The sequence below is a fragment of the Crocuta crocuta genome, unplaced genomic scaffold (assembly GCF_008692635.1).
Source record: "Crocuta crocuta isolate KB4526 unplaced genomic scaffold, BGI_CrCroc_1.0 scaffold179, whole genome shotgun sequence".
In the NCBI taxonomy this organism is placed as follows: Eukaryota; Metazoa; Chordata; class Mammalia; order Carnivora; family Hyaenidae; genus Crocuta; species Crocuta crocuta.
In genome coordinates, this window is record NW_027551568.1 from 13248415 (window position 1) to 13272942 (window position 24528).

Genomic DNA, 24528 nt, shown 5'->3' on the forward strand with positions numbered 1-24528 from the left:
AGATAATCTATGATAAACTACAAAAACCATACTTAACGGTGAAATGTTGAACACTTTCCTCTTAAGATTGGAAACAAGGCAAAAATTTTTTCTCTCACTACTTAACACTCTCCTGGCCAGTCCTATAAAGTAAGAAAAAGAGCTACAAGTGAGAAAAAGAAGAGTAAAAAAGTCTTTATTTACAGAAAGAATGATAATGATTGAAATACTACATGTTGTTAAGATGTTATTCTATTCTAAAGTGAACTATAGATTTATTTAAAAATTTTTTTCTTCTTTTAACGTTTATTCATTTTTTTTTTTTTTTAGAGAGACAGAGATAGAGCACAAGTGGGGGAGGGACAGAGAAAAGAGGGAGACACAGAATCTGAAGCAGACTCCAGGCTCTGAGCTGACACACAGCCTGATGCGGGGCTCAAACCCACAAACCGCAAGATCATGACCTGAGCTGAAGTCGGATGCTTAACCTACTGAGCCACCTAGGCGCCCCTGAACTAGAGATGTAGTTCAATCCCAAATACAATCCTAACAGCCTTATTTGTAGAAATAAATAAGCTATTTTGAATACTGATGTGGAAGGGCGAATGACCTAGAAAAAGAAAAAAGAATCCTAAAGAGCAAAGTTGGAGGAGTCAGGCTACCTGATTCCAAGACATTATGAAACTAAAATAAGACAGACTGTATGGTACCAATGTACATAGAGACAAACAGATCAATGAAAAGTAATGGAGTGTCTGGAAATAGACGCATGCAAAGATGTTAGATTCATTTCTGCTAAAAGTTCTCAGGCAATTTGGGGCTCCTGGGTGGCTCAGTAGATTGGGCATCCAGCTCTTGACTAACAGCTCAGGTCATGGTCTCACAATTCATGGGATCAAGCCCTGGGTTGGGCTCTGTGGTGCCATTGCACTGCCTGCTTGGGATCCTCTCTCTCTCTGCTCCCCCCATCCATGCATGCACACACACGTGCACTCTCTCTCTCTCTCTCTCTCAAAATAAATAAACCAACTTAAAAAAAGAGTGCTGAGGCAATTCAATGGGAATAGGGAAAAATTTTCAACAAATGGTGTTGGAACTGAATAAACATATGAAAATAATGAACTTTGACCCCTACTTCTCAAAAACTAACTCTAAATATATAATGTAACACTATAAAGCAGAGAAGAACATCTGTGCAATTTGGGGGTAGGCAGTGATGTTTTTAGGACATGAATCTCCAATTATGACTGAGGATCTTTCCCTTTAGTTCTCTATTTGCTTCGTTATTTTGGAAGCTCTGTTACAAGGTCAAACACATTTAGTAAAAGGCAAAAGGTTTATTCAATCTGAAGAGAAACCGGAGTAAGGTCAAACACATTTAGGATTGTTCTGTCTTCCCGATGAATTGACCCCTTTACCATTATGACATATCTCCTCTCATCCCTGAGAGCATTCCTTATTCTGAAGCCTACTTTGATATGAATATAGCCACGTTAGCTTCCTTCCGCTAACTGTTTGCATGGTATAGTTCATCTTTTTTCCTTCAGACCTATCTGTGCCTGTATCAGTTTGCAAGGGCTGCAAGAACACAATACCACAGGACGGGCAGCTTAAAAACAGAAATTTATTTTCTCACAGTTCTAGAGGCTAGACGTCCAAGATCAAGGTGTCATATTTGTTTTTTCTGAGGCTTCCCTTCTTGCTGTGTTCTTATGTGGCGGCTCTTCTGTCTCCTGTGTGCATGCTGGTCTCCTCTTCTCATAAGGATGTCTAATCCTGTTGGATTAGGACACCCTAATAACCCCATTTTAACTTAATTACTTCTTTAAAGGCCTTGTCCCTAAATATGTCACATTCTAAGGTACTTGGGGTTAGGGCCTCAACACAGGAGTTTTGCGGGGGATACAATTTTGCTCATAAGAGTGTCTTTATATTTATTTAAATGTCTGTCTTGTAGACAGCATATAGCAACATCTTGCTTTTTTATCCTCTCTGACAAGGTGTCTCTTTTAGATGGTATGTTCGGTTCATATACATTGTAATTATTGAAATGGGTGGGCTTAAATCTATGTCTTGCCATTTGCCCAATCCCCCCCCTTTTTCCTTTTCTTCTTCTTCTTCTTCTTCTTCTTCTTCTTCTTTTTTTTTTTTTTTACTGTTTGTCTTCTCTTCTTCCTTTCTACCTTCCTACGTAGCAAATATTTTTCAGTATTCCATTTTAGTTCCTTTATTGAATTGTTCTAGTTCTTCTTTGTATTAATGTTTAATGCTGTTCTATGGATTATAATTTGTATCCTTAACGTATTACAATCTATTAGAGTTAATAAGGTACCTCTTGATGTAAAACATCAGTCTCTTCCAACCATATAATTCCATTAATCCAATCCCTGTCCTAGCAGCCCAAGAGTCCATACACAGATGAATGGATAAAGAAAATACGGATGGATGGATATATATGTATATAAAGATAACGTGTGTATGTATATTATATACATATATAATAAAATGTCACTCAGCCATAAAAAAGAATGAGATCTTGCCATTGTGACAACATGGAAAGACATAGAGTGTATGATGCTAAGGGAAATAAGTCAGATCAAGAACAACAAATACCAAATGATTTCATTTATACGTGGAACCTAAAAAACAAAGCAAATGAACAAACACATTTTTTAAAAAGCAGAAACAGACCCATACATACAGAGAATAAGCTGATGGTTGCCAGAGGGGAAGGGGTGGGGAGGTTGGGCAAAACAGGTGAATGGGAGAGGGAGGCTCAGGCTTCCGGTGGTGGAATGAAGTCATGGGGCGGAAAGGCACATCACAGGGAACAGAGTCAATGGGGTTGTAACACTGTTGCATGGTGACAGATGGTAGCCACACTTGTGGTGAGCACAGCATAATGTATAGAGTTGTGGGATAGCTATGTGGTACTAATGTAACATGTCTGTCAACCATACTGCTATTAAAAAAGAAGTGAGAGCAAACAAAAAATTAAAAAAAAATCCTATCCCTGTCCTTTGTGCCAATTTAGTCATATATTGTCAATACCATACCTTATGAATCCCATAATATTGTTAATATCATTATCATTATGCTCCTTCTTAAGCAGTTAGATGTGTTTAAAGAAATCAAAAGTAAAAAACCAGACTTTTAAATTTACGTAAACGTTTACCATTTCTGATGCTCTTCATTTTCTCCTCTAGATCCAAGTTTAAGTCCAGTAACTTCCTTTTAGCTTAAATAAATTTCATTAGCACTTATCATACTACAGGTTGGCGGGTGGAAAATTCTCTTAGCTTTTTATACCTGAATACATTTTTGTTTCACTCTCATTTTTGAAGGATATTTTCACTGGATTTAGAATTTGGAGTTGACAGGTTTTTTTTTTTTCCTTTTAGTACTTTAATGATACTGTTCAAGCGCTTTTTTTTGGAACACAGAAAGAGATAATGCTGGAAGGCCAGGGAGAAGTTTATTGTCATTAGTACTCATGAGAATTTAAGTGTTCCCTATATTTGTAATGTTTTTTTTTCTTATAAAGCTGGCTGCTTTTAAGATTTTTTTTTGGGGGGGGCGGTACATTTGTTTTAGCACATTTCTGTGATGTATCTAGGGATTTCTAGGATGCATCTGTAATGCTGTCTTTGGATTTATCCTGCTGATAGTTCACTGAGTTCCCTGAATATGTAAGTTGATGCTCCTCATCACTTTGAGAGAATATTCAGCCATTATCTTTTCAAATATTTTTTCCTGACCTATTTGCTTTCTCTTCTTCCTCCTGGGCCCCAACTACATGCATGTTAGACCATTTGATTTTGTCCCACAGGTTACTGAGGATCTCTTTCTTAAAATGTTTTTTTTTCCTTCTTCATTTTCTGGATAAGGCAGTTTCTATTCATCTGTCTTCAAGTGATTAGCTTTTCTTCTATGGCCTCCAATTTGCTATTATACACACCAGTGAGATTTTCATTTTGAATATTGTACTTTACAGTTTCAGAATTTCCTTTTTTCAAGGTATTCATTCCTCTGCTCCATTCCCTATTTGTTGACTGATTATAATCGTCTCTTCTTCATGTCCTTGAACAATTGTTCTAAAGTCCTTGTCTGTTCATTGCAGGTCATTTTAGGGCTTGTTTCTATTGGCTGATATTCTTTCTTGATTACAGGTCACATTTTTCTGCTTCTTTGCATTCTCATAATGTTTTTATTGTGTGATGGATGTTATGACCTGTGGATAATATAGTATATGTAGGTAGGTAATACAGAGTCTATGTCTGCTTTTCAAAAGCGTTGACCTTTGGGAGCCCCTGGGTGGCTCAGTTGGTTAAATGTCTGACTCTTGATTTTGGTTCAGGTCATGATCTTGCGTTCATGAGTTTGAGCCCCGCATCTGGCTCAAGCACAGAGCCTTCTTGAGATTCTCTCCGTCTCTCTCTCATCTCTCCCTAATCTCTCTCTCTCTTTCTCTCTCTCAAAATAAATAAATAACTTAAAAAAGAAGTGTTGACTTTTGTTCTTCCAGGAAGTTGAGGTACTGAAGGCCTTTCCTGATCCTTTTAGGTTTGGAATTGGCTTTTGTTAGAGCAGGTGCATTTAATATTGTCTTCTGTTCCAAGTTTTGGCCCTTATTCTGTAGGATGTGTTTCTTGCCCCCAAAGTATGACCTCCAAGAGGTCTCCACTGAACGTCTGTAGTGCTTGGGACGCACCATCTCCCAGCTCAGCACACCCTCTGGTATTCTCATTTTCTCAGTGCCATGGCAGCAGCACATATCTGGGCCCTTTGGAGTCACATCTTGTAGATGTTTTCCCAAGCCCTTGGCCAAGGACCTGTGGAGAGTACACTTACAGATCTCTGCCCTTCCTCTCCCCACCCCCACCCCACAGGACCATCTCCTCTGACAGCCTGCCTTACAAATTCCAGCTTTATGGGCTCTGAGCCCCGCTGACTGCCTCCTGAGCTCAACTTGACTTCACCTCCCCCGCTTCAGCTGGCATCTCCCCACAGGCAGAGGAGCAGGGGCAGGCGAGGGGTCGTGGGCTTCGGTTCCCACCTCAAGAACACAAACCTTCCCTGCATGTTGTCCCATTATTCAAGCCTGCATTCATATGTCTTCTCCAGTTTAAAAAAATTTTTTTTCTAATGTTTATTCATTTTTGAGAGAGAGAGAGAGAGAGAGACAGAGTCTGAGCAAGGGAGGGGCAGAGAGAGGGGGAGATACAGAATCTGAAGCAGACTCCAGGCTCTGAGCTGTCAGCAGATGCGGGGCTCGAACTCACGAACCGTGAGATCATGACCTGAGCTGAAGTCGGATGCTCAACCGACTGAGCCACCCAGGCGCCCCTGTTTTCTCCAGTTTCATAGCTGTTTCCAGAAAGAGTAACTAGTACCAGACTGGAAGCCCATGGCTGGAAGCGGAAGTTTCTGTTCTTACTGCCACTATTAATGGATCAAGTGACCCTGGAGAGGCGGAAGGCCTGTGGCTCTTCACTTTATACACAACAGTTGCCCTAAATTGAGATGTAGCTAAAAGTGTGATTGTGGAGTCAGAGACACTCATCCAATCCTATCGTCTACCTTGGGCAAGTTGTTTAACCTCCTTTCCTCTATTTTCCTCATCTTTAAAGTGAGGTACTTCAAAGATAGTATCTACATAATGAAGATTAAATGGATTAATCCTTTGTTAAGTGTGTATTTATTTTTGAGAGAGAGAGAGAGAGATAACATTAGCGGGGGAAGGGCAGAGAGAGGATGTGAAGTGGGCTCCAGGCTCTATGCTGACAGCAGAGAGCTTAATGCAGGGCTCAAACCCACAAACCGTGAGATCATGACCTAAGCTGAAGTTGGAGGTGTGACCGACTGAGCCACCCAGGTGCCCCTAAACAGGTTAATCCTTTTAATGTGGCAACACGTTACACACGTCACATGCCAACATTCAATAAATATTTATTATTTTCATCAGCATCATTATTCCCTAGAACACCACTAATGGATTTTCCCTTTCTGACCCATTCTACTGCCTCAACTACCCTCACCTCCTAAGGAGTCAATTCCACCTTGGACGCCATCACTAAGCGAGCTGGCTCTCCTGACATCCCTGTCCCTGCTTATTAAAGCGGATCCTAACCTGCTCTTCTGATTATGACCTTCAGCCAATGGAACAGCCGCCTCCCTCTTAGAGCCATCATGCCCAAAAGCCCATTTTCCTGACAAGCATCCCCATGAGGACAACTCCTGAATATGCAACCTGGCCCTTCCTGCAGCTCCTGATCTTCTTAGAGCTCAGGCAACTGTTCTGTTCCTATCCTGTCAGAGTTTAAAGCGCTCTCCTATTGCTACCAACACCCCTGTGGGAATGACCTGCAGAGTCCCCGCTTCCATTTTCTGTCTGTAATTGAGGACAGCCCCTTACTAGTATAGCCACCACGGGAGAAAAGGACATGGCTGTGATGATCGCCACCTGGGCAGTTGGTCTGCCCAGCACCCTCCCCCTGGGGAAAGCGTTTTGTCTTCCCGTGTGATTGCTTTTAGTCCACAGGGTTCAGGTGCAGCTCACTCTGCCCTCATCCCCAGATGGGCCCAGGGGAGGGCATGTGACAAAGGCCAGGCCAGTCAGAGCACTCCATCCCTGTCGCCAGACAGCTTGGCTCGGGCATCAACATGTGACTCAAGCTGGACAAGTTAGAGACCTGTTTGAAGTTTCTGTCAGTATTTTTAAGAAAAAAAGCTTTATCTTTCCGTCTGGAATTATGAGTTCTAAAGGGGACAATATCCACGGCTGCCAGTGGTAATGCAGTAGTACCAGGATTTAAGCTGGAGACCTGACTCCAGTCTGTCATCCTTTTTTTTTTTTTAATGTTTTATTTACTTCTAGGAGAGAGAGAGACAGCATGAGCAGGGGATGGTCAGAGAGAGAGGGAGTCACAGACTCTGAAACAGGCTCCAGGCTCTGAGCTGGCAGTCAGCACAGAGCCCGACGTGGGGCTCGAACCCACGAACCGCGAGATCATGACCCAAGCGAAAGTCGGACGCCCAACCGACTAAGCCACCCAGGCGCCCCCAGTCTGTCATCCTTAACGACTGTTCTTCTGTGCCTCATAGATCCTGAGGCAGACATGGAGGACTCTGCGAAAGTACTGGTGGCTGGGAGTTCATTGGGCTGTAGGCTGCCCAACACTGCCATTGGTCTGGTTTAGGGGTACAGACACTGCTTCCCCAAGGCTATGATCCGAATATTTATGCCCCTCCCCTCCCCATTTCATATGTTGAAACCTATTGCCCAGTGTAATGGTATCAGGAGATGGGGATTTGGGGAGGTGATTAGGTAATGAGGCTGGAGCCGTCGTGGTGAGATTAATGCCCTTATAACAAAAGACATGAGAGAGACCTCTCCCCTCCCACCCTCTCTCTCCCCTCCCACCCTCTCTCTCCCCTAACTCCTCTTCCTCAACCCTGCTCGCCATGTGAGGACACAGAAAGAAGATGGCCACCTGCGAGCCAGAGCAGAGCTCTCCAGGACCAGCACCTGACATTGGACTTCACAGCCTCCAGAACTATGAGAGGCAAATTTCTGTTGTTCAGGCCACCCAATCTGTGGTGCTTTGTTACAGCAACCGGAGCTGACTGGAAGGCATGTGGACAGCATATTCTCTGTCCTGTGATAGTCTGGGTCACGTGACTTGCTCTGGCCAGTGGAATACAAATAGAAATGCGAGAATGCAGTTCTGAGTGTACGCTCTAAGAGCCACTGAATATTATCGGCTGCTTAGAGATTCTTCCCTTTACCATGACGACAACGTGCCCTAGGTAGGGGCTAATAGTTCAGTCTCCGAACGACAAAGCATGTGGATGAGACTTGAACTCTACCTGGGGTTTGGGGCAGGCCATAACATGTAACCCTCAGCAAGGAGCCAAGATTATGTGTAGCTGACCTATGAGTTAAAAACCACTATAGTATGGGGTGTTTGTTATAGCAGCTAAAGCTGACTAATATAGGTGATAGATATGGGGATTTTATTGGTGACAAAGCCCCCCATGTCCCCTCATTAAAAAAAAACTTGGAGGAATAAGGATCAGAGGTTTGAGGTCAGCCCAGGTCTGAGTTTTGGACAGGCTTACTAACCTCTTTGAGTCTCAGGTTCTTAATCTATAAAATGGCCTCTTTAGGTTGGTGTAACAATTAAATAAGATAAATTGTGTAAAGCCCACAGCTGTACTGAGGACATGATGCAAAGGGCAGTGATAAATACTTGAGGAATGAATGAATGAATGAATGAATGAACGAATCAATGAATGAGTCCTTCCAAATCTGAGTCCTCATTCATTGGAGCACTTGCAGGCCTGCGTGGCCGCCTGTACCTTTCTTCTTCGTCACTGCTGGTTCCTTCTTCAGCTGCTACCTTATCCTGGTACCCTTCTCCTTTGGGCAGAGTCTGAGGTTTATTCAGCTTCGAGCATGGATCCTAAGGCAGAAACAGTTGCAAGATGAGACTAAGTACCCTTCCCTGATTCAGCCTATGGCTTAACAAACCAGAGAGCGGAGGAGAAAGAGCCCCCAGCAATCCACAATCGGTGCGCAGTTCGCAACCTGGCGTGGTGAGGCCTGGGATGGGTCAGTGCCCAGCACAGTGCCTGGCTCAGCAGCAGCCCTCATCCCATAGCCTGTCTTTCAGCTGACTGAGCATTCACACAGCTGATGAAACTTAAGCACCGAGAGACTAAGTAACCTGTGCAGGGTCCCACCGTCATTGAGTGGTGGAAACGGCGCCTGCAATCAGGCAGTCGGACCCTGGGGCCGCTTTGGGCTCAGAGAACACTGCCAGCAACAGCTACTGATCATTGTGAACAACTGCTATTATTATGACACCGTTTTAAGGTGGCAGCCTGGGGGGCGCCTGGGTGGCTTAGTCGGTTAAGCGTCTGACTTTCGCTTAGGTCATGATCTCGCGGTTCGTGGGTTCGAGCCCCGCGTCGGGCTCTGGGCTGACTGCCAGCTCAGAGCCTGGAGCCTGTTTCAGTCTGTGACTCCCTCTCTCTCTGACCCTCCCCTGCTCACGCTGTCTCTCTCTCTCTCTCTCCTAGAAATAAATAAAATATTAAAAAAAAAAAAGGTGACAGCCTGGGACATCTCATTACATAGGATCAGAGAACATGAGACTCGCTGAATGACCGACCGTACGCGTTGAGAAACAGGGTGTGGTAGGAAGAGAATGTGGAAACCATCAATGAACACTGAGGCCTCAGAATTTTCTATGAATTGAATTTGTTTATGTTAGCATCCTCCGCTTTCCAAAGAGTTAAAAGGTGAAAAAGACCTTCTTATTTTGATTTTTTCTACTTGTTATAGTAACTGCTGTCTATGGAAGACACTATTATAAGACAAACTAGGAACAGATTTCTTTATGGGAAAATCTCATTAAATAATGATAAATTGTAACCTGGGGCTTCCACTAACTAGTTGTATGGCCTCGAGCCAGCCTCTTCCCTTTTCTGGACCAGAGCTTCATCAGCTGTAAAACAAAGGGCTTGCTTATATCTGTGGTTTCAGCTTGTGCTCCAGAGACCCTGGGACATGCCCCTGGGGCTCTCAGGGTTTGCAAGGGGCAGAACGGAGGCTGGAGGCTGGGGCCTGGGGCTCCCATTCCCTCCCAACTTGACATGAAATTGCTTTGGTGGTATTTCCAGGTACTGCAATGTCTGTTAAAGGTTGCTAAAGTTGGGGCGCCTGGGTGGCTCAGTTAGATAAGTGTCCAACTTCGGCTCAAGTCATGATCTCAAGGTCCATGGGTTCAAGCCACATATCAGGCTCTGTGTTGATAGCTCAGAGCCTGGAGCCTGCTTTGGGTGTGTGTCTCCGTCTCTCTCTACCCTTGTCCCACTCACACTCTGTCTCTCTCAAAAATAAACATTAAAAAAAAGTTTTAAAAGTCACTGATGTCAAGGCCAATGATGACCTCTGTTTTGCCAAATCCAGTGGTAACTGAGCCTCCCTGCAGAATTGGAAATATCTGGTCACTCCCTTCTGCAAGTGGCCCTTTCTCCTCCTCCTCCCTCACCACCTACTCCTTCTTAGTCTCCTCTGCTCAAGCCACCTGCTCTTCTGCTCCACTGCTTAATCCTTGGACTTCTCTCTCTCACTCGCCAGCATCTCATCTGGTTCCAAGAATACTGATGGTAAATAAATTTAGTCTGTTTCCAACTTTCCCCTAAACTCTGTACTTGAATATCCAACTGTTTAAACCAGGGAAGGTCACTTGGTTGTGGTAAGTGAAGTGAAGGAGTAAGGCATACAAATATCAGAGGAAAGAGCATTGTGGGTGGTGGAACAGCCTGTGCAAAGGCCCTGAGGCAACTACATGGTTTTTGTTTAGGGAGAATGAGACCAAGAGTTCAGATCTGGACATGTTGCAGTTTGAGAAGCTTGTTAAGCATCTGAGAGATACCTGGGATATCATCTTCGACCCTCCATAGGCTTCTCCATAGGCTTCTCCACATCCTGGGCCCCAGGCATGTTTAGTTTTATGATGAAGGTTGCCAAAATCATCAGAGCTGGAGGCTCATCAGCCTCAGAAACTGATACCGTTTCAGCTCAGCCTCATAGGCTGCATTCGTCCTTGGCCTTCCCCATTCTACATCTGTCCTTCTGTCTGTCTAACTGCCTGTGCTGTAGGCTCTCTTTAGAACCAACACCAGACACAGATGTAACAGTCGAATATGGACTGTTTAACTGGCTCCCACAATCATGCCATGTTGTTTCCTAAAATAAATCTCACATTCTCTATCACTTCTAACACTCTGTTTCTTTAATCTGTGGATCATACTTATCCTTCAAAGCCCCACTCAACAGCCACTTCCCCCATGAAGCCTTCACAATCTCTTTTGTTGCAATTATACCCTCTGCTCTTGAAATTTCCATAACTTTTTTTTTTTTTGCTACTGTAATTTACTCACAAATATTTATGGGTCATTTACTATGTGCCCAACACTGTTCCAGAGACACAGCAATAAATAAGACAGAAAATAGTTTTTCTGCTCTGTATTAGTTATAGGAGAGTTCTCTTTCTCCCATTCTAGAAGGTAAAAAAAATCCCATATACAGTTTTTAAAATGTTATAAATCCCACAGCCAATAACTGAGAACATTCTGCACGGCCATTTTCCTTTGCCTGAATCTTTTTTCTTTATTGTGTGCAACGGGATACTAAATTCCAGCTGGCTGGCATGCCATTAGTTGCAGGGCCCAGTCAGTTGGGTTCGTTGCTGCGCGCTTTCAAAAATGATGTTATTGACCAGCTTACAATCTCCATGTGGACTGTAAGCTAAAAGGCCTAACTCTGCCTCCTGCTTTGAGGTATTTGGGGCATTAAAAATATCTTCGGGGGGGCACCTGGGTGTTCAGTTGGTTGAGTGTCCAATTTTGGCTCAGGTCATGATCTCACAGTCCGTGAGTTTGAGCCCTGCGTGGGGCTCTGTGCTGGCAGCTTGGAGCCTGGAGCCTGCTTCAGATTCTGTGTCTCCCTCTCTCTCTGCTCCTCCCCCACTCATGCTCTGTCTCTCTCGCTATCAAAAATAAATAAACATTAAAAAAATAAAAAAATATCTTAGATATCTCCAATTCTCATAAAGCCCAGAAGCAAATATCACAGTCTAAGCAAAACAGCTTTGTGAGACACCTCTTAAAAATACATGTTCGGTATAATCCAGGGAAAATTGTACAGTAAATGCAGAATAATAGCAACAAATCAGAATGGTACCATACTATAAGTACATTAATAATGATAAAGTTAATTAGTCCAGGTTTCAAGAGGAAACTGAAGGTTATAAGGAAATGTTGATAAATAGAAAACACAAAATAAATTGGCAAAAATAATCTTAATGGTATCAGTAATCATGATAAACATGAACTGGCTACATTCAACATGGTATCTATCTTGGTAAAAAGAACTGTTCACTAAAACTCTCTAACAATGAACCTATAGACATCTAACAATAAAGCCTGAAAACATAAGGCAAAATGTTCAGAACTGTACAGAGAGATAAGCAAATTTGTAACTATAATGGGAGAATTTAATAACCACCTCTCAGAAACTGATATTAAGTAGACAAAATGAGCTAGGATCTAGAAGATTTGAACAACCAGGTAAGTAAGCTAAACCTAATAGCCAAAAAAAAAATATATATATATATATACATATATATACTAATCAGCACTAACATTTATATGGTGCTACGTGTTGCCAGGCCCTCAACTCTATGAGATGGGCAGTATCAACCCATTTTAAAGATGATGAAAGTGAGACAAGAGAGGATACACAAGTTCCCTAAGATAATGCAGTGATCATATCACATAGCTAAAATTCAAATATACCAGCAACCCTGAACAACACAGATTTGAACTGTGAGGATCCACTTATATGTGGATTTTTTTTTATCAGCACAATACAGTACAGTATTATAAATGTATTTTCTCTTCCTTATGATTTTCTTAATCACATTTTCTTTCCTGTAGCTTACTTTAAAGTATGTGTTAATCGACTGTTTATGATATTGGTAAAGCTTCTTGGTAAACAGTAAGTCATTAATAGTTGTTTTGGGGGGAATCAAAAGTTATGTATGGATTTTTGACCATGTGGGGCAGTTGGCATCCCTAAGCCCTACAATGTCCAAGGGTCAATTGTATACTTAAATGATTAACATTAGAATACAGATGTTTTTTCTATCACATATGTAACTTTTAAAAATGACCCCACAGTAGTCTATGGACAAATCTCACCATGGTTCTGAGTGTTGATGTTCTACACGTGATGTGATGACAATGCAATAAAATTAGAAAGCAACAAGAAAGTAGGTTTTAAAAAGTAAATTCTGGGATACAGGTAAGACGTACATTTTAGAGCGAAATTTACAGCCTTAAATGTATTTATTAGAAAACATTCAAGAGGTTAGAAAAAGAATAACAGAACAAATCCCAAATCAGTAGAAGGAAAGAGAAATGAAAGACAAAATTAATGACATAGAAAAGAAGAGATTCAACCAACACATCTGAAAGGTGACTTTTTGAAAAGACACATGAAGCCTGATCAAGGCAAAAAGAAGGATCTTAAAGCAATATGAATAATGGACAAATACTTCATGAAAGTTATTATAGAGATGAAAAAGAATTTGAAATGTACTGAGCTGCTGTGAAGACCATGAAAGGGAATGTGCAGGATGTAATTTCTGGGCCACCTTATCAACAACTGATATATTTAAAGGCATCCTGGGCAGGAGTCCAGAAACAGGAGAGAATGGAAAACGCTATAAAAAGCTGATGATGCACCCGGATGACTGCACCGGCTCCCAGCTGCATCACATTTTTCTATTTCCATACATTAACTGATGGATGCCTATGGCAGGAATGACACTGCCATCTTTATGTTAAAGATGGGGATGTGAGGTCCCACTCCCTGCCTGGATTGTCCCACTCCCTGCCATGATTCCATGTGACCACCATGTTGGGAAGATTGCCAGATGCCAGCACTGGGACTTAACTGGGTATGAGTTCAAACCACGTTGTACAACGTTGTACAAACGTGCTATGAGAACTGTCTGTGAAACAGACACTGAAAATCCATCTGACAGATGAAAGCTGTTTTCCTAATCAAGAGGAAGGTGAACTCAATAATCCTTTCTGTCTGTTCACTTTTTTCCCATTCCCTAGGGCCAGAGACAGGGAGATCCTTCCTAAAGAGGAAGGCGAATTCTCCTTTCCCTCCACATGTAATTGGAGAAGGACCCCAGTGTTCTTCTAAATTATCCTCCAGCGAAGGCAAATTTTGGTTCCTAATCTAACGTTTAACTACCAGGACTCAAAATGGTATCCTTAATTCCCTTCGTTCAGTTGTCATGTCATGTATCAGTTTATGTATGAGATGGCGCTAAACATCTGTCACAGCAGGTACTGGAAGGGTAAAGATCAAGAACACATAGTTCTTGATTTCAGCAAATTTATGGTTCAGCGGGGGGTGGGGGGGTGCGCGAGGCATGGACCAACAGACCATATAAATGTCACAAATATTTCCCTCCTCTCTCCCCCTATCCTTGTACCTGGTATTTGAGATCAAAGTACATCATTCAAAAGGTGCTAGGGTGCCATTAGAATATATCACAAATGGATATGACCATGGAGATCAATAGTTGGCTGAACAAATGCTTTCAAGCCCACCAATACTCATGTCAATGGTGCGCTCCTCTGATCTTCAAATGGAACTGACTCTCCAACTGCCCTTTTCCTGGTTATCTGCTTATGGTCTCAGTGAGTTTATCACAGGAAAGACCCTGAGCCACTCCTGGTGTATTCTGAGTTATCCACCTCTAATTCACACTCCTGGTTTCCCCAGCAGGCTCCAGTTCAGCCCAGCATTCTCTATCCAGAGCCAAAGTGGCCTGGGCATGAAGTGTGCACAGAAAAATAAATAGTTCTGCTTCTTCTCCAATCATCCATCATAACAGTCTCCCCCCAACTCCTCCCAAGCAAATAGCTGGTTATTTTAAACCTGTGTTCACATTAGGTCTTCATCATCCATCTTCCAGGCAGTTAACCTCTTCTGGATTGTTTCTATTTTAAAGGAACACCCACGCCCAGGAAATCTCCTGGAAGGGAATATTCAAAGTCATCCTCAAGTTCAGTTGACAATCTTTCAAAAGTAGCATTATGTACATCTTAAAATAGAACACCTAATGCAATGGGGTTTTGCTGAAATGATTATAGGGGACTGTAATAGATACTATAAAGTCACCTTACATTTATGGAATCTTGAAAGAGTTTTGAAAAGTGCCTTCATGTGCATTCTTCTGTTCATTACAAGTCCCTGGGGTGTGGAGCCAAGCAGAGATTATAGCCACCATTTTACTAAAGAGAAGCAGTATGGAATGGTATCATGGGCTCTGATGCTACTCATTGGGCCTCAGTTTCCCTACCTGTAGAATGTGCATAATAATGACTCTTGTCTTTTAGGGTTGTTGTGTGGTTGTGTAAAGCACTAAGTTCTTGGCACACAGTCAGGGCCTTATCAGAGTAATAAGGAAATTGATACAAGGTTTGTGGATTTGCTTGAGGTCCCCAAGTAGATCTGGGGTACAGCTGGGGTGGAATCCACGTCCTAGCCCTCAGACCTGAGCTCTTGCCCCCCCTATGCTATCTTCCCAGGCTCAGCAGATCTCAGTCTGATTCTCGGCCAGGAATCTCTCCACAGAGTAAATCTTCAGGGCAGCCTGCCTGTTCCATGTCAGATAGAACCAGACCCCTCTAGTCACACCACACAGAGACACTGCAGTTGTTCGAGGGCTTAGTGATTATTTGTCTGCTCACCCTCAGGACAGCTGACACCCTTGGATTCACATGATCCAGGTATGGTACATGGTGACAGCTGCCTGGCAAAGTGCACAGGGCCTCCTGTGAGCAGGGGGACACTTCTCAGGCCTGGGGGAGCGTCAGAGTGCCCCTCATCCCCTTCCTACTAGTCTTGGTGATTTCGCCTTGAGACCTTTCACTGTGGTCCTTCCCCCTGCCCGGTCCCTTCCCAACGAAGTCATCGTCAACTTTCAGTGTCCAGGCAGATGGCGGCAGATGTCACTCCTCTGTGGAACCTTCCTGGACTCCCCTGGGCAGAAACCTGCCTCTCCAATACCGGCTGCAAAGAATCTTCCTACCATTATTACAGTATTTCTGGTAACAGGTTATTATTTAAATACTTATTTCCCTCAGTTGTAATGGAACTCTCTGAAGACCAACACTGAGCCTCACTTACCCCTGCCTCCAGCCTCCGTGCCCTGCATAGACACCACACATAAGTATTTGTTGAGGCAAAAAGGCTTGAATAATAATGACCACAAATGACTCTTCTTTCTCTTTTGGAGAGGTGTAGGCACAAGAATATCTTCCCTAGTTGACTGTGACCCAGGCACCAGAGGAGTCTTCCAGAAAACAAAAACACAAAAAACGATTTTCCTTCAGAATCAGCAAGACTGACATGGCTTTCTGAAACCCAGAGAACAAAACTATGAATCTAAGAGAATCAATGAGACTTGACACGAGAGACAAGGATGAAAGGTTCAGCAGAGTCCCAGCTAACTGTCCCGGGGACAGAGCCACACCCAGGCTTGGCAACCGTCTCTCTGCATGTTCTGGGAGTGGAGTGAAAACAGCTCAGTTCGCAATCAGCGTTATTATTTATATCTTCTTGACTCTGCACTGCTTTGGCAGAAGAGCCAATGGCCTAAACTAAAATTCCTGAGTCTTTAAAAAAATTTTTTTTAGGTTTATTTATTTATTTTGAGAGAGAGCACATGTAGGTAGGGAAGGGGCAGAGAGAGGGAGTGAGAGAATCCCAAGCAGACTCCACATCACCAGTCCAGAGCCCAATGTTCGGCTCGAGCTAACGAACCACAAGACCATGAGCTGAGCCGAAGTCAGATGCTTCACCAACTGAGCCACCCAGGCGCCCTAAAACTCCTAATTCTTGAACAAACTTAAATTTTATAGCCCTCAGTTCAGCAAGAATATCTTTGGGGAAGTGGCCATTTAACACCCTCTTGTGGCATCCTGTCTCTGTTTCTACCTCCGGATGAGCGGCTGGATGGTTCAATCCCCTCTGAGCCTTCTCTTCAAGACTCTGTCTCCTGTGGGTTCCTGTGTAGTGACAGCTATCACTGCACAGCAGATGGCCACTCACACATCCTCTGCACCAGCCTGGAAGACTCTCTAGGATTTTGTATCTCTAGGGCCTAACCAAAGCTTCGACTCCCTTGGCTGGCATATAGGCTTGCCAAAAATATTTAAACAAAATTCTGAATTTTCTCTGATTGGTCATGTTCAGAAAGTTTGTAATGTGCTGTGTTGGCCAGGTTGTGGGGAAACGGGCACTCACATGTGCTGCCATTGGGAATGTATCCTGGGACATCTTTGGTGCAAGGCAGTATGGTCTAACCATCAAAGTTAAAAACTCACATGCCACTGGACCCAGAAAATTCTACAATCATGAGTTAGCACCTACTGAGCATTTCCACAAGGTGGGTACTTCTGCCACTGTACATATATTAATTTATTTAGTTCTCCCAAAAGCCCTCTGAGGTAGATGGGATCATTGCCCCATTTTACAGATGAGGAAGCTCAAGCAAAAGGACTTTAAATCATTTGTCTGAGATTCTCCAGCTACTCAGAGCCTAGGGATCTGGTTCAGGGGTGAGCTTTCTTAACCGTTATACTACACTATATCCCACTACAGAGCTTTCCAGTGAAGTAGTCCGTGTAATGGAAAAACCAACCAAAATATCATAAGGGAAAGGTTAAATATTTTACGACTTTTCTTTTTAAAAAATGAGGTTGATATGGAAGGGTACTGCTGTGTTACAATCGCCAAGCTATGAAAATTTAAGGCAGAGCACAAGTAGAGCACAAGGCAGTATGCTACCACTTGTAGAAAAAAATAACATATTCATAATTATGCTTGCATATGCACAGTATAGCTCTGAGCAGATAGACAAGATAGAGAACTAGGGGGTGGAGGATTCCTTTTCACAGTATGCCTTTATGTACCTTTTAAATTCTGTGCCACATATATGGATTAGTTATTTGAAAAAAAAAAAAACAATTTAAAAGAACAAACTACCTGCAACGCACATAATAGTTGCCTAATAGAAAACATAGCATGAGAAATTTAATTCTATTTCTAAATGTCCACATAGTTTTAAGACTGTTGATTTATGAATCTTTCCTCCAGCACCTAGCTCAGAGGCTGGCACATCCTACATATTCCACAAATGACTGGGGAATGAATGAACCACATGCAGGCAGTGTTGGACCAAATGGAACTGATATTCATCAAGGTTCCTTGTGCAATTCTATGTAGAGGGATACATACCACTCCCCAGAAACTGGGCTCATGAGGGACAATGTTCTAGACCAAGGAGGGTGGTAGGAGAGCCGAGTTTCATGGTGAACCAACTCATGGCTGTCAACGTGCACTTGGATTTTGAACTTCTTCAGGGCTCTTAGTTACTGGGGGCAATCTTGTCCCCAGAAGACATTTGATGGCATCTGGAGACATTTTTGGCGGAGATAGTTTTATTGGGGAGATGCTATCGGCAATTGTTGGGTAGTGGCTAGGGATCAGGCAGAGAAACCTTGGGCTGTCATACCAGCTCTGGCCCTTATTCATCTGTTCTGGAACATACCTAGAACCTCTATGTATGTGTAGTGTCCTCTGAAAATACAGCACATGCACAACTTTCCTGAGGTGATCAACCTTATTTTCACTGAAATCTCATCACTCAGGATCCTAGGCAACATCATCCTATTTCCCTGCCACAGCCAGTGTGAGGAGCTGAGAAATATTCAGATATTTGAGGAAGAGTCGTTCTGAGAAATACCACAGTGTGCTGGTGGGAAGTTCAGCCATCCTTGGGTCCATGAGTTCTTCTAGCAGAAGGCTAGCTCATGAGGCTGGTTCCTGGGAAACTGAGGGAGAATGAAAATATCTGCATACTTCTCAGGCAGACATCATCAGAAAGGATGGGTGGCCCCAGATCAGGAAGGACCAGCCCTATCGATGAGGGTACCTTCAGCTTTCTCCTATACGCTTATGTAGGAGCCATGAGGGCTGCTCAAGGATTCTCCCCAGTCTGGGTGTCAAGGGGAGGGGCGGAAACACAGGGCATCCTGGCTCCTCTTCTCATCCCCAAGACAGAGTTGAGGTCTGTTTTATCTGGGAGGCATCGGCCATGTGTTAATACTTTCACAAAGAGGGTAACGGGATCAGAGCCACAGACCAGTAGTTCTGTCCTGTCCTGGCTGCTTGGATGCCTGTGACCATGGGCAAGTTACCCAATTGCTCTGTCAATCAGTTTCTTCCTCTGTGAAATGAGTGTGTTATAGGACTGTTGTAAAACTCCGATGAAGTCATAGATGGGGACCGTGCTCTAGAACTGACCAGCTCCTATACAATTGTTAACTGTTATTCAAGTCCTTATTTTGGCTCATTTTCACCCTGGTGAATATGTGGGTAAGGATGGGCAATCTCAGTGGGGCATGAACGCCAGGGGGTTGTTGGCAGGTTCTGGGTTCAAGCTCTGGAAGTCTGACGTCAAGGAAGAGAAAATGCTGTTCCTGTAGACACTCAGGCACACGGATGTGATGAGTCAGAGGTGCGTGAGGTGCGTGAGGGTGAAGCAGTGAGATTCTGACTCACTTACATGTGTTTTCCCACCTGGAGTGTGACACGGACTGAAAATTTAGGGCAGTAATAAATAAAATTTTACGGTGGTGAGCTTTTGGTGGCTCCAGATGCAAAGGGTAATAGGGGAGCTGAATCAAGATGGTCATCCAAGCCAGGGCGCTCAAACACTAACTTCACGGGAATTATTTATGTTTTTGATAACACGCAACCAATGTTAAATGAGTGCCTGTGTTTTGCATTCAACTGTGCTCCCAGGGAGATATATTGAAATCCTCGTCCCCAGTACCTATTAACATGACCTTATTTAGAAATATGCTTTTGTGGATGTAATCAGTTGAGATGATGTAATCAAACTAGATTAGGGTGGGCCCTAAATCCAACAACTGGTGTCCTTAGAAGAAAGGCCATGTGAAGACCCAGAGGCACTCACACATGTGATGACAGAGGCAGAGCTTGGAGTGAGGCATCTGCAAGCCACGAACGCCACAGATTGCCAGCAGCCATCGGAAGCTGGTAGAGAGGCATGCAGGAGATTCTTCCTCAGAGTCTTGGAAACGAACCAACCCTACTGACGCCTTGATTTGGGATGTTTCCCCTTCAAAACTGTGAGACAACATATTTCTGTGGTTTAAGCCACCGGTGTGTGGTAATTCATCATGGCACCACTTAGGAAAATAAAATAGCTTATCATGAGCTGACAGAGGACAAACTGGAACCAGTTTCTGTCCTGGGGCAGAGTCCCTGAAAGGGAAGCATCGTGCGGAAGGGCTAGTGTGAGAGTAATGGATACTGCAGAGGCGGAGCGGGGTGGCCAGGGGCATTATTACTATGCTTCCTGCTGGGCAGTACCAGAGGCCGGCTCTGGACAAGTGCCTTTCTATCTGCCAAGCAAGCTGCTGTCCGAGAGGGAGAGAAGATTTCATCTGACAAGCCTTGTTCCTTTTCAGACCACATGTATAATTACTTGGAACTCTATTTTCTTCATGGCTTGTGCAAATGGATTTTGTGGTGACTTTTTTTTCAGACATTTTGGCAGCTCTGAGGGGGTAAATAAAAGAACCGCTTAATGCCAGCATGTATCACTGAGGACGATGAAGTGCTGAAAGAAGAGAAATATCCTTAATTAAAGCAGAAAAAACAGAGGTTACCTGGGTCTCTAAAATACTACAGGGCTGGCTGTCCAATTCCTGGGGCCCTTCTTTGCCTCTTCGGGGATGTACCTTATTCTGTTGGATAAATTCTTCTAGTCTTAAAACCTAGAATGGAAGAAAAGAAATGCTTGGTAATGAAACAAAGTCCGATCTCCTAATGGGGTCATTAATCTGGGAAACCATTCTCCTGGGTCAATCAGTTCTGGGAACAGTGCTCCAATAGACAAATTCCAAATGTGCTTCTGGAAAGGCCATTTCTTTCTTTTTCTTTTTTTTTAATGTTTATTTATTTTTGAGAGAGAGAGAGAGAGTGCACACGAGTGGGGGTGGAACAGAGAGAGGGAGACACAGAATCCAAAGCAGGATCCAGGCTCCAAACTGTCAGCACAGAGCCTGACGTGGAGCTTGAACTCATGAACTGAGAGATCATGACCTGAGCCGAAGTTGGACACTTAACCAACTGAGCCACCCAGGCACCCCTGGAAAGGCCATTTCTAATTGGTAAGTTGCTTCACCTTGGAATAGATGAGCTTATATCTCCCTTTAAATTATTTATATAAATCCACCTATACTAGAGCTGCAGGGTGGTTTTCACTGGCTTTCATACCATTACTGGAAGGTCACTCAGTTTCTTTTTTTAAAAAGTTAGTTGGTAAAGAAAAGGAACAATATTTAAGAATTGTACCAATAAGGGGTGCCTAAGTGGCTCATCTGGTTGAGTGGCCGACTCTTGAATTCGGCTCAGGTCATGATCTTACTGTTCATGAGATTGATCCCCATGTTGGGCTCTGTGACGACAGCATGGAACCTGCTTGGGACTGTCTCTCTCCTCTCTCTCTGCCCCTCCCCCTGCTCTCTCTCTCTCTCTCAAAATAAATAAACACTAAAAAAAAAAATAATTATACCAAAAGAATTATAGCAAAATGAAAGAGTGGCTAGAAGGTGCTATTAAATTGTATGGCTTTAGCTTTAATTATGATGATGATTATTAACCAACTAACTGTAGAGTCTTGATTAAACAGACTGGCTTTGCTGCTCTAGACTTTGGGAAGAAAGAGGCCAAGAACCCTAAAGAAAACTCAGATGTTGCTAACAAATCTTTGTAGGAAAACTAGTACTCCTTGGGCACCAGGCCATGTATGAGGAGGTAAGGGAGAGGGACAAAGTGAGAGCAAGATGGTAAGAGAATAAAATATGCCTTCTAGGAGCTGTCGTCTTATGGAGGAGGCTGATACATGTTTATAATCACAGCAACATTCAGAAGACAAAACGCTAAAAGTACCGTTAATGGTGAGTTTGCTCTGTGCCAGGAACAGACCTAAGCATTTTACGGTATAAACTCTAATCTGCACACAATACTACTATAGAGAATCTATGGCAATAAACTCTGCCCAGGGGGGTCCAGGGTGGCCTTAGGGGCACTGAAGGCTGAATAGGAGTCCATCCATGGCAAGGGTGAGAAAGGACATTCCAGGCAGCAGGAATAGTAGGTACAACAGCAGAGGGAAGGTACGATGTGTGTGAGAATTGTAGGAAGTTCCATGTCAGAGGCCCAGCATGAAGGAGTGGAGGGGAGGAACCAGAGTCCTGGGGGTAGTGGTGGAGAGTTAGATTAGGCCCAAATCATGGAAAACATGGCAATTAAAGATTTGGGAGAAGGAGGAGTGGGGCCTTGAGCAGACCTGGGGTTTAGAATGCTAGTTCTGGAATTAGCCAGACTAGGGAGAATGTGGACACAGGGAGATCCAGGCCAAGACTCTTGCAAGACTCTAGGCAACATCACAGAAGAAGAAGATGATGATGAAACTACTTACACTGCATCTTGCTAAGGCTTATGAAATACTCAGATGAGTCCTATGCACTTGTTTACATAACATCTATAAGGGGTAAAGAAAAACAGAGTCTAGGTGAGCCATCCTGGGGGTGCCGATAAAAACAGGGGAGGGGGACCGAGAGCCTTAGTGGCAGGACCTGCTGGACCTGNNNGTGTGGGGGGGGGGGGGGGGGTGGGAGGGGACTCTAGGGGAGGATGGAGGAGCAGGAGAGGAGGTCAGGGCTGACTCTTCCATTTCTAGCTTTGCCAAGCTGGTGAATGGATGACGTCACCACCAGGGCAGTGGAAAGAATGGAGGTGACGAGTAGGCACTTTGTCAAGGTCAGCCTCTGGGTCACACCAGCCATCTGCAGATACTCAGGTCCTGGCTGATCCTGGGGCATCAGAGACACGGCATACTGTGCTGGATGTAGTATTAGCATCACGGTTAAGAGTGGGGTCTTCACAAGGGATACAGGAGGGCTGATGCATAGGGGCACATGTACCCCAATNCCTGACAATAAACTATTAAAAAAAAAAGGGTGGGGTCTTCAGAGCTGCATAACCTGGGTTTGAATCCCAGACCCACTATCATTAACTGTGTGACTTTGAGGAAGTGACTTACTGTCTTTGTACCTCAGTTAACTCATCTGTAAACCACAAATCATTTTCAAAATTTTTTTTCAATGTTTATTTTTGAGAGACAGAGAGAGATGGAGCTTGAGTAGAGAAGGGACAGAGAGAGAAGAAGACACAGAATCCAAAGAAGGCTTCAGGCTCTGAGCTGTCAGCACAGAACCCAATGAAGGGCTCAAGCCCAGGAACTGTAAGATCATGACTTGAGCCAAAGTCGAAATCTTAACCAACGGAGCCAACCAGGTGCCCCTGTAGACCACAGATCACAATAGCACCTACTTTGTATGGTGGTTGTGAGGATTAAAAGGTGATATACGTAAACTGCCCAGATAGTACCTGAACAAGTAAGTACTTGACAAAACTCACCACTGTCAATTTTAGAAAGGGGTTCTGAGGGACATTTAGAGAAATTGTCAGGTGGTGACCCCAGTGTCCCATGTCAGAAGAATAGCTGAGCGGAAGCTCCCTAAGCTCCGCAGCACAGAGCAGTCCAGATCCAGTGTGAAGATGGGCAGTGTAACTCAGAAGGGAGGGAAGGAGGAGTGAGAAGGAAACGGGTGTCTTTGCTATGTGGCCCCCCTTGGGCTGAGGTGGAACAAAAGCCTCCAGAACCGAGACTTTCACCAGGACCTCACCTCCAGAGCCCCTGATATATCACGTTCAAGGCTTGGCATGTTCACCTTTTGGAAAAATGATAGCTTGTGACATAGAAAAAAGGGCTGGAGAAAAACCTAACGTGTGTACGCATCACCCAGCTGAAGGCATAACACATCACAAACACAGCTGTAGGCCCCGACCTTCTCCCTGATCCACCACCCTCTCTCCCTTCTAGAAATAACCACTGGTTCAGGCTTTCTTTTATCACCATGCATGTCTCCAGACTAAACTCCATTATAGGTATTCTTAAACAATCCAGACTATTTTGTGCACGGCTTCTATATTCTTAAAAGCTCCCCTAGGAGGTTGTAGGGCTCAGTCAGGGCTGAGGAACCAATTTCATGGGCTCCAGAGGGAATGGTGGACTCAGGCTCATCTGGAAGGTGTGAAGGAGGGCAGGGGAAGCAAGGAAACCTCTACGTTTTTTTGAAGGTCTCATTAGGCTCAAGAATGGAGCTTGGGGGTGCCTGGGTGGCTCAGTCAGTTAAACATCCTGACTCTTGATTTCACCTCAGGTAATGATGTCACAGTTTGTGAGATCAAGCCCTGTGTGGGGCTCTGGGCTGACACCATGGATTCTCTCTCTCTCTCTCTCTCTGTCCCTCCCTCACTTGTGCTCTCTCTTTCTGTCAAAATAAATAAATAAACATTAAAAGAAAAGAATGAAGCCTGTTTCCAGCCCCTCCCAAGAGTTTTTCCCCAACCATAACATGGTCAACAGGTCTTTTAAACTTTATCTTGGTCTCTGGGTGGTCTGGACAGGTGGACTCCCCCACCAAGCAAACTGTGATGTTCAGCTGATCTACAGACATTCTCTACCCCTTTCCCACTTGCCTGTCCCACTGTCCCTTCCCAGGCTGGTCACGTGGTGCAGATATTACCAACGGGAGGAAGAGTCAGTGGGAGCCCTCTGTGGGGGCTGGTGGTTTCTTGATAAGCAGGCCTGGTCTTCATCCCCCCTCTCCCCGTTTCCTGGTGTAACTTTGGGCTCAAAAATGAAACAGTGACAGCCATTTTCCCAGCCTGCAGGAAAGGGCCCATTAGACACAGGGCCGAGGGCCCACGATACTTTTAGG

At 44.0% G+C, this 24528-nt stretch overlaps 1 protein-coding gene across 1 annotated transcript in view; it reads right to left on the reverse strand.

Annotated features, from left to right (window-relative positions):
• Positions 1-24528, reverse strand: part of FAM184B (family with sequence similarity 184 member B) — a 144582-nt gene that overhangs the window by 24278 nt on the left and 95776 nt on the right. The window contains exons 7-8 of the mRNA XM_077750578.1: positions 20344-20451; positions 8341-8444 (exon numbers count right to left, since the gene is read on the reverse strand). Of these exons, the coding sequence (XP_077606704.1) occupies positions 8341-8444; positions 20344-20451 (212 nt within the window). The remainder of the gene's footprint in view (positions 1-8340; positions 8445-20343; positions 20452-24528) is intronic.